This window comes from Meles meles, chromosome 1 (genome assembly GCF_922984935.1).
Source record: "Meles meles chromosome 1, mMelMel3.1 paternal haplotype, whole genome shotgun sequence".
In the NCBI taxonomy this organism is placed as follows: domain Eukaryota; kingdom Metazoa; phylum Chordata; class Mammalia; order Carnivora; family Mustelidae; genus Meles; species Meles meles.
In genome coordinates, this window is record NC_060066.1 from 123,417,343 (window position 1) to 123,432,260 (window position 14,918).

General features: G+C 51.3%; 1 protein-coding gene across 1 annotated transcript in view; it reads left to right on the top strand.

Moving 5' to 3' along the window:
- The window catches only part of LOC123952905 (neuroblastoma breakpoint family member 12-like), a 166,088-nt gene that overhangs the window by 104,782 nt on the left and 46,388 nt on the right, over window positions 1–14,918 (top strand). Inside the window, exons 24-25 of the mRNA XM_046022588.1 lie at window positions 6,052–6,242; window positions 10,603–10,662. Coding sequence (XP_045878544.1) covers window positions 6,052–6,242; window positions 10,603–10,662 — 251 coding nt within the window. The remainder of the gene's footprint in view (window positions 1–6,051; window positions 6,243–10,602; window positions 10,663–14,918) is intronic.

Consider the following 14,918-nt stretch of genomic DNA (forward strand, 5'->3'; position numbering starts at 1 on the left):
GCAGTAGCGAGTGAGTCCTCCATTGTCAAGCTGACAAAGCTCCCACTCGGCCCCCAAGCTGACCCCCTATGTTCACTCTCCCAACCTCTGGTTCCGCTGAGAGGTGTCAGCGCTGTGGAGGAGCCCGGTAGACATGGCGATCAGAGTCAGGCTCTGGGATGCCCTTTTCAGCACAGATCTCAGCTGAGACATGGACCTGCCCTTTGTTCCTCATCTCAGGCCCTGCTTAGGGCTTCTGACCGAAGTCAGGACATTGGAATCAAGGCAGATGTGACAACTCACACTCCCTTCTGCTGCATAGGCTGAGGTGTCTGTCTTTGTTCCTGATTTCCATTAAATGTCCCTCCTCATCTGCAGGGCTCTCATTTTCATACCCATACAATGTCCCATGAATTTCCGTGCCCGTCCAGAGATGCCGTCAGCCTTGCCTAGATCTTGGGATTGGTCGTTTCCCTGGTTCGACTGCTCTGATCCCCACTGTCTGTGTGCTCTCTGTTGGCTGTCTTCACTGAGTCATCGTCGCCGTATGAGGCCACCAACACCTCTGCTGTCTGCTGGCTTAGATGTGTCCCCGAAGTAGAGCGGAGCGCGGGCTCTGCCGCTCCCCATGCACGGCTCCAATGTCTGTGGAGCGCAAAGGATCGTACACAAAAGATTCCTTTCGGTGTGAGGGTTTGCACATTTGATCCGGCAGTCTGGTCTCTGTCTGAAAGACCTTAAACCATCACACCTAGAGTAGCTCATGGGGTGAGGTAGTGAGAGAAGGTTGCAGTAAGCTTTCAGAATCCAGGGAAGCTGCTCCCCAGAACCTGTGGTAAAGAAGACACATGTGTCACTCTGTACAGAGACCCTTTCTCTGGGGCCCGACCACATCAGGGAGCTCATGCCCGATGGCTAAGGAAAGCAAACCTTGGCAAATTGCCAAGACACTCCCTGAGGCCCCCGGGAGGACTTCTTGCACACTCACCTCTCCCCCACTAAGGATCACTATGCCCGCGTGCTAGTTGTAGTGGACCCTTGATTTTACTGTACAAGTGGCGATCTGTTCCATGTGACTGGCCCTGTCTCTCTGTACTTCTAGGAGGTCATAATGATCTTTTGGAGGAAGAAGACCAAGACCCGATACGCCCCAGGTAACTCTGAAGAATTCTGGGTTATTTCCGTGGTGAACTGAAGGACTGTGTTTCAAGGAACCAATAGAAACTGACTAACATATCCCTTTCATGCCTTCTCCAATCACAAAGTATCTCCTTTAACCATGATGGGTGTCTTCCCTGTGTCACACGTCTACGTTCCTTTATTGGACTCCTCCATTTCAGTCACCCGCAGTCCCTTGACCTGCGTGAATTGATTAGTCAGTGGGATTCTCTGCATAGCCCTGTTCTCTTCTTTTGCTAAAGCCACAGTGAGGGGCAGAGCTGTGTCTCCCTCCTCGGTGTTACCACATTTGAGGATGCACTGTAGAAAAAGAATGCCTAGGAAGAATTTCACGTCGCGTCACGTCACGGTAGTCAGAGAATGAGGCACTGAAGACACACGATCGCTCCAGGCTGAGGATGCCTTTTAAAAGTCCGTGTTCACTTGGTCCCTGAAGGGCATGGACACAGAATTTATGCAAAAGTTTCAAAGCCACCTTTCAAACGCTCGATGCGTACTCTGAGCCACGACTTCCATTCCACCATCCTGCAGTTTGTTGCTCAGAAGCTTAGATCTGTAGCCTCTACCCCGAGATCCTTCTGCTCTCTGGCTCTCTGTACTTCCCCCTAGCAGCCATGCTCTGTCCCTGAAACAGGAGGGTCGTTTCTGCCGGGAGTAGTGGCTGTGCTCCTCTAACGACTCTACTAGTCGGCCTCCCATTAACAGCGGTAGGATGCTGGGGTGTCTCCTCTTCTTGTTTTCGTGACCAGTTCTCCCCTCCCTCCCAGGCCCAGCACAAAGCTTCCAGAGGTGGAAGAGCAGGACGCCCAAGGAGACTCACTGGATGAATGCTATCTGACTTATTCAGGCCTTCCTGACCTGGCTGACCTGCAAGGGACCTCTCCGGCGGCTGGCATAAACTCATTCGACGATATGGACAGTTCGTCTGCTCTGGCCGTAGCGAGTGAGTCCTCCATTGTCAAGCTGACAAAGTTCCAACTCAGCCCCCAAGCTGACCCCCTATGTTTGCTCTCCCACCCCATGGTTCCGCTGAGAGGTGTCAGCGCTGTGGAGGAGCCCGGAAGACATGGGGATCAGAGTCAGGCTCTGGGATGCCCTTTTCAGCACAGATCTCAGCTGAGACATGGACCTGCCCTTTGTTCCTCATCTCAGGCCCTGCTTAGGGCTTCTGACCAAAGTCAGGACATTGGAATCAAGGCAGATGTGACAACTCACACTCCCTTCTGCTGCATAGGCTGAGGTGTCTGTCTTTGTTCCTGATTTCCATTACATGTCCCTCCTCATCTGCAGGGCTCTCATTTTCATACCCATACAATGTCCCATGAATTTCCGTGCCCGTCCAGAGATGCCGTCAGCCTTGCCTAGATCTTGGGATTGGTCGTTTCCCTGGCTCGACTGCTCTGATCCCCACTGTCTGTGTGCTCTCTGTTGGCTGTCTTCACTGAGTCATCGTCGCCGTATGAGGCCACCAACACCTCTGCTGTCTGCTGGCTTAGATGTGTCCCCGAAGTAGAGCGGAGCGCGGGCTCTGCCGCTCCCCATGCACGGCTCCTATGTCTGTGGAGCGCAAAGGATCGTACACAAAAGATTCCTTTCGGTGTGAGGGTTTGCACATTTGATCCGGCAGTCTGGTCTCTGTCTGAAAGACCTTAAACCATCACACCTAGAGTAGCTCATGGGGTGAGGTAGTGAGAGAAGGTTGCAGTAAGCTTTCAGAATCCAGGGAAGCTGCTCCCCAGAACCTGTGGTAAAGAAGACACATGTGTCACTCTGTACAGAGACCCTTTCTCTGGGGCCCGACCACATCAGGGAGCTCATGCCCGATGGCTAAGGAAAGCAAACCTTGGCAAATTGCCAAGACACTCCCTGAGGTCCCCAGGAGGACTTCTTGCACACTCACCTCTCCCCCACTAAGGATCACTATGCCCGCGTGCTAGTTGTAGTGGACCCTTGATTTTACTGTACAAGTGGTGATCTGTTCCATGTGACTGGCCCTGTCTCTCTGTACTTCTAGGAGGTCATAATGATCTTTTGGAGGAAGAAGACCAAGACCCGATACCCCCCAGGTAACTCTGAAGAATTCTGGGTTATTTCCGTGGTGAACTGAAGGACTGTGTTTCAAGGAACCAATAGAAACTGACTAACATATCCCTTTCATGCCTTCTCCAATCACAAAGTATCTCCTTTAACCATGATGGGTGTCTTCCCTGTGTCACACGTCTACGTTCCTTTATTGGACTCCTCCATTTCAGACCCCTGCAGTCACTTGACCTGCGTGAATTGATTAGTCAGTGGGATTCTCTGCATAGCCTTGTTCTCTTCTTTTGCTAAAGCCACAGTGAGGGGCAGAGCTGTGTCTCCCTCCTCGGTGTTACCACATTTGAGGATGCACTGTAGAAAAAGAATGCCTAGGAAGAATTTCACGTCGCGTCACGTCACGGTAGTCAGAGAATGAGGCACTGAAGACACACGATCGCTCCAGGCTGAGGATGCCTTTTAAAAGTCCGTGTTCACTTGGTCCCTGAAGGGCATGGACACAGAATTCATGCAAAAGTTTCAAAGCCACCTTTCAAACGATCGATGCGTACTCTGAGCCACGACTTCCATTCCACCATCCTGCAGTTTGTTGCTCAGAAGCTTAGATCTGTAGCCTCTACCCCGAGATCCTTCTGCTCTCTGGCTCTCTGTACTTCCCCCTAGCAGCCATGCTCTGTCCCTGAAACAGGAGGGTCGTTTCTGCCAGGAGTAGTGGCTGTGCTCCTCTAGCGACTCTACTAGTCGGCCTCCCATTAACAGCGGTAGGATGCTGGGGTGTCTCCTCTTCTTGTTTTCGTGACCAGTTCTCCCCACCCACCCAGGCCCAGCCCGTGTCTGCCAGAGGTGGAAGATCAGGATGCCCCATGGGACTCCCTGGATCTCAGCTATTTGACTCATTCAGCCCTTCCTGACCTGGCTGACCTGTACGGAACCTCTAAGAGGGCTGAGAGAAACTCATTCGACGATATGGACAGTTCTTCTGCTCTCCCAGTAGCGAGTGAGTCCTCCATTGTCAAGCTGACAAAGCTCCAATTCGACCCCCAAGCTGACCCCCTATGTTTGCCATCCCAACCTCTGGTTACGCTTTGATGTGTCATTGATATGTAGAGGTTTGGTAGACATAGCGATCTCAGTCAGGCTCTAGGGCAGTCTCTACAACTCAGATATTAGGTGAGGCACAGACCCGCACTTTGTTCCTCATCTGAGGCCCTGCATGTCTTCTGACATTCGTTAGGACATTGGAGTCGAGGCGGATGTCACAACCCACACTCATTTGTGATGCAAAGCCGGAGGTGTCTTTGCTCCTGATGTCCATTAAATGTCTCTCCTCATCTCCAGTGCTCTCATTTTTATACCCATACAATGGACCTTGATTTTTTGTCCCTTTTCAAAGATGCTGTCAGCCTTACCTGCATCTTTGGCTTTGTCCTTTCCCTGATTTGACTGTTCTGATTCAGTGAGTCCTCATCGGTGTATCAGGACATCCACACACCTCTGCCATCAGCTTGCTTGAATGGCTCCCTGAGCAAAGCTGAGCCCGGCCATTCCCCCTCCCCATGCATGGCTCCCACGTCTGTGTAGTCGAAAGGATTGTCCACAAAAGATTCCTCTTGATTTGAGGGTTTGCAGATTCCATCCATCATCTGGTCTCTGTGTCTAAATGCCTTTCAACCATCATACCTAGCATATCTCATGAGATAAGGTAAGGTGAGAAGGCTGCAGTACTTTTTGAAAACTCAGACAAGCTGTTCCCCAGAATCTATGGTAAAACACACGCTTCACTCTCTACACAGACTCTTTCTACGTGGCCCCACCACATCGAGGAGCTCCTGCCCAGTGGCTAAGGGAAGCAAACCATGACACATTCCCAAGACACTCCCTGAACCCTCCTGGAGGGTTTCGCTCACACTATCCTCTGCCCCATTAAGGAAAATTATGCCCGAGTGCTAGCTGTAGCGGATATTTCATTCTAATGTACCGATGCCATTCCGTGTAATGTGACTGGCCCTGTCTCTCTTTAGTCGTAGAAAATCACAATGATCTTTGGGAGGTAGAAGACCAAGACCCGATATACCCCAGGTAACTCTGAAGAATCATGGGCTTTAATTCAATGGGGACATCTGGTGATCTAGGCAAATCTAGAAATTGCTAAATATACCTCTTTCACCCATTCTGACAAGCACAGAACGGGCCATTAGCAATGCTTTCTGCTTTACTCGGACACTACTGTAAGCCCCTTTCTCAGTCCCTCCCCAACCTGGAATCTGCAGGCCCCTGATGCAGTTATACTAAGCGCACAGGACTTCTTGCATTCTCACGGTCACCTTTGACCAAACCCAGCCGAAGATGCCATCCGTCTCTGCTGCTTTTGCATTATGACGCTGGTAGGAATTCATGGCAAGACAAGTGTTCAAAAAAAAAAAAAAATTCATGTCTCCATCTTTAGCCAAGTAGGCCCTGGACACACAAGCATTCTAGGAATCTCCAATACTGCCATACCCTGAGGTGGTCTTGCTCCTTTCTGCAAATTTCAACAAGACGTAGGCAAAAGTGTTGGCGCTGCTTTTCTTGTTTTCTGAGTGTGCTGTTTGTTGGGACGGTGGTGCACTGGGGAGGTTCAGACTCTCTTCCTTTAAACTCCCATTTTGGCCATGCTCTGACCACCTCTGGCTCTGGCTCCCTCTCTCCTTCCCGGATCTATCTCTGCTTCATCCACACTCTGCCCCATTTGGAGGCACAATGGTTCGTCTCCGTTGAGGGGGACTCCCCGTTTGTTCTCTGTGACCAGTCCCTCCTCCCCGCTGCCCAAACCCACTCGGACTCCATGTTGACTCAGCCTTCTTGTTGCATCTCCAGTCCTCCCTGTAACACGAGGCTCTGCAGGGAGCTGCCCGTGGTAGAAGAGAATGACGTCCCACAGGACTCACTGGACGAATGTTATTTGACGCCTTCAGTTGACCATGACCTGCCAGACACCTGGAGGCCTCATACAAGTGCCTCATCCACACATGACAAGGAGGAAACCTTCGAGGGTCTGGATGGAGATGGTAAGTACTCCCACTGTGAGGGGCACAAACTTCCTGGGAAGGGAGGGTCCCAGGAAGTCTGTCTTCTCTGGATCCAACAACATAAATAGACTGAGAGAGGCAGCCCTGCCAACAGGCCCTATAGACTCATACTGGTTTGTACATGCCCTTGGAATGAATTTTCAAAACACTGGCACACCTGGGTGTTAAGCCTCCAGCACTTGATCTGCACTCAGGTCCTCATCTTGGGGTTGTGAGTTCAAGCCCCACGTTCTGATCCACACTGGATGTGGAGCCTACTTCAAAAGAAAAGGCATCATGTGCGTCGGACAAGTGTCCTTTCCTTCTGTCCCAGACTATCCTGTGTCACCTGCCCCCTCATAAGCAGCGGGCTCTTGGTACCAAGGAAGGTCAGAGAAGAGAAATGGAGGGAAAGGGGCAAAAACTCAGCCACTGCTATCTCATCCCACTGCTATCTCACCTGGAGGCATCTGGGTAACAGGCCTCTTTCTTCTCAAGAGGAGCCTTTTTTGACCCTTGAAATTCGATGGCCACTTGTATGTCTTGTGTATCTTCCTGCAAGCTGTCTGGTCTCCACACTGCTGTGCGTCTGCTCCCTATGGGCAGCATCTGTTTTCTTTCTGCGGAGCTCAAACTTTTTCCTCCCGGGGTGCCGACCGTCCTCTGGAGCATTCAGATAGGCGATCCTGAGCACCCGGTCCTGTCTGTACCCTGCCCCATGGATTCAGTGAAGCCAAGGCTCTAGTCCCGGTTTGCCTCCTCCACGGGTGGTAGGCTTCTCACCCTCTGTGCAGCATCAGTGATTTTTTTCCTGGAGTGGATATGGTTTCAGTCACGTGTCCACTCTCAGTGCCATAATGTCCTCTAAGTGATCAGCAGCCTGTGCACCTTACATGGCTATTGGCATCATTCGGGCGCAAAGCAGACTTGTTTCCGTCTCCAGGATCTTCAGAAACGTGGAGCCTGCTGAGTATGACCCTCTTCCGGCCATGCTCACACAGGTGCACAGGCAAAAACCCAATTCCCGTTCTTCCCACTCAGGCTGTTTTTGGGACTTCCCTTCTGGGAGAAATAGCGGCCTTGTTAGGAGACTTTCTTTGCTGAACAAAAACGTGCTAGCGCCACCAAGGAGTCCATGACGTTCCTTACTGTAACAATCTTGTAGAGTGAAACTGCCTAAGAAATGTTTTGTCCCTCAACCTTATTTGGTCAGGAACAGCCTTTCCACCCTAGAACTACCTTCTCCTGTGTTTCCCCTTCCTCCCCGAGGGCCAAAGAAACCAGGCATCCTCAGCATTACAGCAATTCGGGAGGCACAAATGAAACACACAGTTATTTGGCATTCTCCCAGGGGCAACAGATCCAGATGAGTGGGTGGGTGGAAGGGCAGACAGATTGCAGATGAGAAGCTTCAAAAGGTTCAGAGGTGGGAAAAGCAGCTGTAAGTTGGCCCATGCTACCTTTCTGCAACTCGCTCTTCTAGGGGTACCTGAAGCCTCGAGGCTGAACTTCTTCCCCCGTTCTTTTTGTTTCCGCTACACACGGACAACTCCTTCTCCCCAAGTCCCGAGCACTCTCCAGAACCTGCTCTCTAGGCTGTAAGACCAAGGTTACTATTAACAGAATGATAGGCGTGAGCTACTGGGCCCATCCGAAGGTCCTGCGGAGTCGGGGGGTGATTTTCACCTCAGGGACTTTGCAGCCTGGTCACCTGCCAACCCAGCATCCCCAGGCTCAGAGGGAATGGGGACATCTCCTTCATACCCATGATGTCTGCCTTCGTACCTGCTCGCACGGTGGTCTCCCAGACAGGCGGGGGCATCAGACATGGGTGTTCGGAGAGCACTCAGCTAAGGAGTCCTGGGATTGGATCCCATTGAAATGTCTTCTCGCTTTAGTTCCGATGCAGTCTCCCTGTCACCAAGGGCCGTCGAGTGGACACTTGACTTTCCCAAGAGCACGGGTGCCAAGTTCCGGAGCACAGACACAGCCAAGCACCCCGGTGGCTGATTCCCTGCAACGGCAGCTGGACCAGCATTTGGACCGTGGTGACAACAGAGCCAGGCTCAGCCTCTCCTCCGCCGTCGGGAGCCTGGGCGCCAAGATGGGTTCTGGGGACCAACGGCCGCTCCTCCGAGGTGAGAGGGAAGGGGACTAGGAAGCTCTAGTCCCCGTGTTGGTCATCACAGACTTGTGGCTACAGGGAGCAATGGGCAGAGGTTCAACCCCCACGATGCTGCAGTACAGCAAGGTGAGCAAGAGCCTGGTGTTCAGTATCAGCTCTGAACCAGGTGCTGGCCTTGCAACTTCCTGGCTGGGTAACTGGCCAACTCTCCCTCTTCTCATGGATTTTCCCTTCAGTCTGCTTACGGAAAACCACAAAAAATGGGGTCTCCGTCTCATTCATGTTGGGAACGTGAAATACAATTTATAGGGGCCCTGATTCAACAAAGTTGCTTGACAATATGCATGAATTTGTCACGTCGAATCCTCAGATGCCTGTGGTGTTTCAACTCTTGGAAATGGTTTCAGGGCATTGTTTCACGTGGGGAGGAATAGTTTTAGGCAGATCTACTATCGCCGGATCCCATCCTGCCTGCCTTTCTCAGAAAGGCTCACACGCCCAGTTTTCTCTCCTTCAGCATCGTCAAGCCAGTCTTCTCTGTTTGGCGCTCACAGACACTGTAGTAATACTGGCCTCGCAACACCGCCTCTTGCTGATTTTTGGTTTTTCCTTTTCTAAGGTGATAAGGGTCCACTTTGTTCCATGAAGTGTACACGTCACTCTCTCCTCTGGTCCTCCCGTCTAGTCCATCTTCTCCCTTCATCTCCGGGGCCTCATGCCCAGCCTCCTGCTCATCAGGATCCACCTCTGCTCAGATGACCTGAAGACTGAGCTTTTCCACCCTCCTCTGCACCCTGTCTTCCTTACCAACTCCAGCACTCAGAGTCCCTTCCTGGAGCCTGGGGTGCCTTGGGGCTCCTCTGTCAGGAGCTGAACTCCCTGAGAATTGAGGAGATGCAGTTCCCATGGGGAGGCCACTTCAGTAGCAGTACTGTGGCACCGGGAGGGCCCTGGAGAAAGAGCTCAGTGAGTGCTCGGGGAAGCCCAGCCCGGACCAGGGCCTTAGAACTCGCCATCCTTACTGTCTTCTCCCTGCAGCCTGTCACTTCTCCTTGGCGCCCATCGTCCTGGCCCCGACTCACCCCGCTGGCCCCCTCCCTCTCTCTGTGACACACCTCCCACTGCTCAGGAGGCCTGAGCAAGAAACAAAGCTCCATGCCAGCTCCTGGGTCCGCTCTGGTTAGTATAAGAAAAATGCCTCAGACAGGCCGACTTCTTAACAACAGAAATCGGTATCTCACTGTTCCGGAGGCGCGCCAGAACCGCAATCAAACAGGGACACTTTCGGGGCCTGGTGACTCTGCCTTCCTGGCTCAGAGGTGGCTCCCTTCTGTCTCTGTCCTCATAGATCCGTCGCCTACAGAGGCGACGGAACCCTGTGAGGTCTCTTTTATAGGGTGCGAATCCCTTCTAGGGGAGGATCTGCCTCCCAAAGGCTCACCCCATCAATACCATCACCCTGGGGCATTAGGTTTCACCCTATCAGCTGGGGGTGAATACACACTTTCACGCTGTGGCAGAGGCTTTTACTCTGATTTGTTCCCACCGGCTCCCCCATGGAATACTTCCATGGTCACTGTTTCTCACTACTGCTTTGCTCCTTCTTTTGGATTCCGTGTGTTTTCTTTTTCTCACTGCAGTTGAGCAGAGGCGGGGTTAGAATGCTACGGTCCCTGTCCACAAATCCCTAATGAATCACTGCCTCCCTTGGATACATCTGTACATACAGACACAGACATTTCTATCTTAGGTCACACACATGGTGTCTATTCGGTGGGTATATTATACGTAGTGCACATGTATGGAATGTTGGTCATGTTGATGCATGTTGTATACATTCCCCAGCTTGGTCTTCCCTGGTTGGCCCCTAAAGGTTTCCCTTCATCCTAGACTTTTTGAGTTCTACAGTCTCTTCTCTACAAGAGTACAGCCTCTTTCCAGCACGATTTCCTTGTCTCTGTCTTCTCTTTCCCAGCACTGTTTCTTTTCACCAATTGTTTCTCCTGATTTCACTGTTGTCCATTGTGAACCTGTTGGGCTCCTGGCACAGTGAGCCTTACTTGAGTATGCGAGTGATAGCCCAAACTGGAAATAACCAAATTGTGTCCACGCACCTGTGATCTGTCAGATGGCCTTTCTTGTTCTGTCCCCTGTCCTTCGTTGACATCATTGGAGGTGGAGGCTCAGAAAGACCATGAATCACAGCGGATCCTGTTGATGTGCTTTTCCTTGCAGAAATGGCTTTGGATGCATCCACGTGCATGAAGAACCCTCCCAAGCTGGAGCGTGATGCTGGTGAGGACTCGTGGGACAGGCAGCGTGGCTGCCAAATCTATGGCCACATAAAAGCCCTCGGTGTCATGAAACAGAAGATTCCCAAGAGAACACTGCAGTTCGGCCAGTGGAGACTGGCATGCAGATTCCCTGGCCTTCAAGCTTAGGGCCCAGAGGTAATCATGTCTTTGGCCCTTGGGGGCCCTTGGATTCCTATTGCTCTCCTTCTGATTATAGCTGCCCCCTCATCCCCGACAAAACGCACACACTGTCTGTTCTCTTGCTCTTCCTCCGTTGGCCATTCCCACAGCTGGTGCCAGCCCTGTTTCGCGTGGGGGCTGCCGCCCGCCGGCCCTCGGTCTCCATCACCGGGATGCAGCTCAACTCTGCTGTGTTCCTGCTGGGCTGTCCTGCGATTCCCTCTCCCCTCTCTCCACACCCATGGGGAAGCCGGCCCCATGGCCCTCCTCAGCAGAGCAGCATTATGACACCCATCCAACACATAGAGCTCAGCCAGAAATCACACTCTTTCTTGGCTTCCTTGCCTTCCTTCCCCACTTCTCCAATTCCAAGCCTCGTTCTCCCGGGAACGTTTTGTCTGAATGAGTCACTTGCACAAGCATTCTCCTCTTGGGACATTCAGGCAATCTGAGCTAGGGGGACACACAACCCTCAACTTCTCCATGTGAATAAGAAGTATTGAAACTGACAAGAAAGAGCCACCATGACAAAATGGAATGAGAACCCGCGTCTCAGGTGGGAGGGCCACCCGGGACCGGCTGGAGTCAGGCTTCTCCTCAGCCCCTATAATACCGATACAGTGAGAAAGGAATATTGCATAGAAACCCAGTCTCCAATACATGATCCCTTCCCTGATCGAGGTCTAGGAATTTCAGGTTTCTTGCTTCCTATGGTGATAAAAACCACACTTCACCAAGTTACTACGAGGACTTCCCAGCCACCTGACAGGTTCACTACAAATTGAAAGAAAATAATCCTATGGTGTCATTCTACAACATCTCAGGAAACAATCTCAGGTCTCCTTCTCCGACAGATCCATTTGCAGGCCCTTCGGAACACAATTGGAAGAACGGAGAGGCTCTATGCTTATGGAAAGTTGGGGAAAAAAGGGATGAGAATCAAGAAAGCAAACGTTAATCCTTTTCCATGTGCGCTTTACAGTTTGGTGAAGCTTATACTTACTCAACTATCCCTACAAATGCCCCAAGGTCTATCCTGTGTGAGATGACACTCAGAGAACATTGTTGTCCTTGAGGGAAAATGACATGTCCCTGAGAATACCCAGGCTGTCCTTTTGTGAATTCCCCTTGGGCTTTCTCCGTCTTGGGTTCTTCCCTCAGCACCTTTGGGCTTGTTCCTGTGAGGCGAAAAGTGACCAACAGTATCTACTGCCTGCCCCCACCTACCGATCAGGTGCTATCCTCTCCCTCCCCACAAAGGTTTGCACAGGGCCTGAGCCTGGTTTTCGGCCCAGGGTTCTCAGTCACAGGCCACTTATCTTTCAGGGGTCCTTGGCCCCTGGGGTCACAGCTGCTCCTCTGCACAGGGCAGAAAAGAAGTTAGAGATACGCAGAGGCCCCTGTTGGCTCTCGCAGTCTAGGACTCATCCCAAAGGCTGGCCTCCTTTTCAGAAGACTGGGACAAGGGTGAAAAGGGCATGTGTTTGGCTGCCACGGGTCCCCTGCTTCCTGCAGCGGTCTGTCTCGGAATGCGCGGGGTGCGTGCTACGTGCCCACCTCCCCGGGATGCGTCAGAAAGCCATCACTTGGCTTCTGATGGAGGGGCTCAAGGGTGAAGTGGCTGCAGAGGAGGAGGATGTTGGGATCTGGCAGAAGCTCACAGCAGCTTTAAGCTGGGACATCATTAGCCCCTGCTGGGGGAGCCCAGGGGTCCCTGGATCCTCCAACACAGGCTATCAGTTTAGTGAAATTATTACTTCTGACTTGGGGCTCTCAACTCCCCCTCTGCCTGGGTGCGGCTCCCCCTGCGGCTGCTCTTCTGGAGAGGCCTTCAGCTTGCTCCTGGCCTCTGTGCCCAGGCCGCCACCCCTCCAGGCTCAGCCACCAGCATCTGCCCAAGACTCACATTGAATTTCTCTCTCTTTCCCTCTCTCAGATGCCAAATACTTCAGAAACCAAGAAAAGAGATGCCTCGTGTGAATGAAAACCCCATCCGGAAACCTCATCCTAAAACCCCTTCATTTTCCACTTGATGAAAGGAAATCTAAAGCAGCACATCGAGTTAAAGCCCAAACAGACCACAGGAGGGACCTTTTGCTGACAATCCACATCACAATCACAAGCCGTTCTCCATGATTTTTACTGGGAAAGACCCACTGGAGGGGAGAGATTCTAGCCCTTCAGCTCCCGTTGTGATAAACCCCTCAGGAGACCAATGCCTGCCTAGATCATACCCTGTTTCCAGAGACCTTCAGTCTTGCTGATCTCCATTCCATCCTGCAGAGAACCGGAGTCAGCAGCACCACGGGAAGAGGCCACATGTCAAACTGGACATTCTGGGCCACCAACTGGGCTGCGCTAGAAGCAGAAAGCATTAACTACGCCGTGTTCTTGCCGGAGAGGTTCAGCCTGAATCTGAGCATGAGGGAGTTATCAGACAGCTTCAGGATGCAGACCATTGAACCAGATGGCGGGTCTGTCTTTCTTCACCAATCCGTGTCACCACAAATCAGAGACAACAACATGGAGGAGAGATAGGTTGGGTTCCAAAGGACTAAAAGAATGTGTTGCTGTATTTTCTTATTCCTTTGGAACCCAAAATATCTCCTCACCATAGGTGGCTGTCTCTGGTGCTGGTGACATTTCTTTGTTTGTAGGGGACAGGCCAGGTGTCTAGCTTAATGGCCTACATTCTGAAGTTGTCTGATCAGTTCCTCCTGATTAAATTCAGCCTGTGCCTTTGGCCAGGACGCTCCACGGTTAATGCTGCGTGTGTCCCAGCTCAGCCTACCCGGAGACCAAGAGGGTCCAGTTTGCCCGTCACCATTCTTGTGAGAGCAGCTTTGCTTACTTTGCTAGGGAGCGCCTATCAGATAGATCTGTTCACAGCAAGACACATACTTTGCTTTCTAAAATTAGGAATCTGGTATGTGGTGGACTCTGAGGATGGGAGACGAGCCTCTTCTCTTAACATCTTTCTCTACAATGTTGCAATCTTTTAAGGATCCCTGTGGTACCTCATAACCCTATCTGTGTTTGTACATTGGAAGAAATCTAACCTTTGGATATCTATACAATGTGTATTTGCTGGCACTGCACTGTGGAAAAGAACATTCTGTCCCCCTTCTATATCATTAAAGTTTTGGGTTCGGATAATCACTATGAACTTGTGAATGATTGACATTGGATACCTAATCTCTTACTATCATGGTGATTTGGAGGATCTGGACATACGGTCATGGGAATGTTCTTGGTTCTCATCGTCAGAGTTAGACCGAGTCTCCATCACCTTTAGGCTCCACTTACCCTACGGGGAGGAAATGCTTCTGTGTTTGTCTCTCTGAAGTACTTGTTTTCTTTTCTGCACGCGCACCGGTGTGCTTATGTGCCAGTCTGCTCTTTAGGAAGGTCATATACGTAGGGCTGAGCATTGCCCTGAAAGTCTGTGGACATGTTTGGTTCCCTATTAGCTTGCCAAACTTTCTCCCTTCAGTTACTAAGTGGGAAGGGATCTCTCAACCTCAAACTTTTGACATTATTGTATTTTCTCTTTCGTTCTGTAGCAGCCTGGCTCTTGGTATACTATTGTTTGCACCCAGCGAAACAGATGTTGTTTACATCCTATTTTTCCCACCTACTCCACTCCCAGAGTTTTGTCGTACAATTGCCATTAAGTCTATTCAACAGTGACCAGCTGTTGGAAAGTCAGCGTTTCCTCTGCCATCTCTCATTGGGGGACGTTCACCTTCAAAGGACTCCTAGTGATGCAATGAGGACTCCAGGAATGTTCCATATTCAATACTCTTTTTCTACTGCCTGCATACGAGGACATCCTCGCTGAATACAAAATACTTGCACAACCAGTTTTACGGAGTGTTGAAAATAGAGTGCCATATCAGGGAAAGACAAATCAAAACCACAGCGAGATACCTCCTCCCATCAGTCAGAATGCCAACAGTTAACAACTCAGGAAACAACAGATTGTGGCAAGAGTACAGCGAAAGGGGAACCCTCTGACACTCCCGGGGGCCATGCAAACTGGTGCAGCCACTCTGGAAACCAGTACGGAGGTTCCTC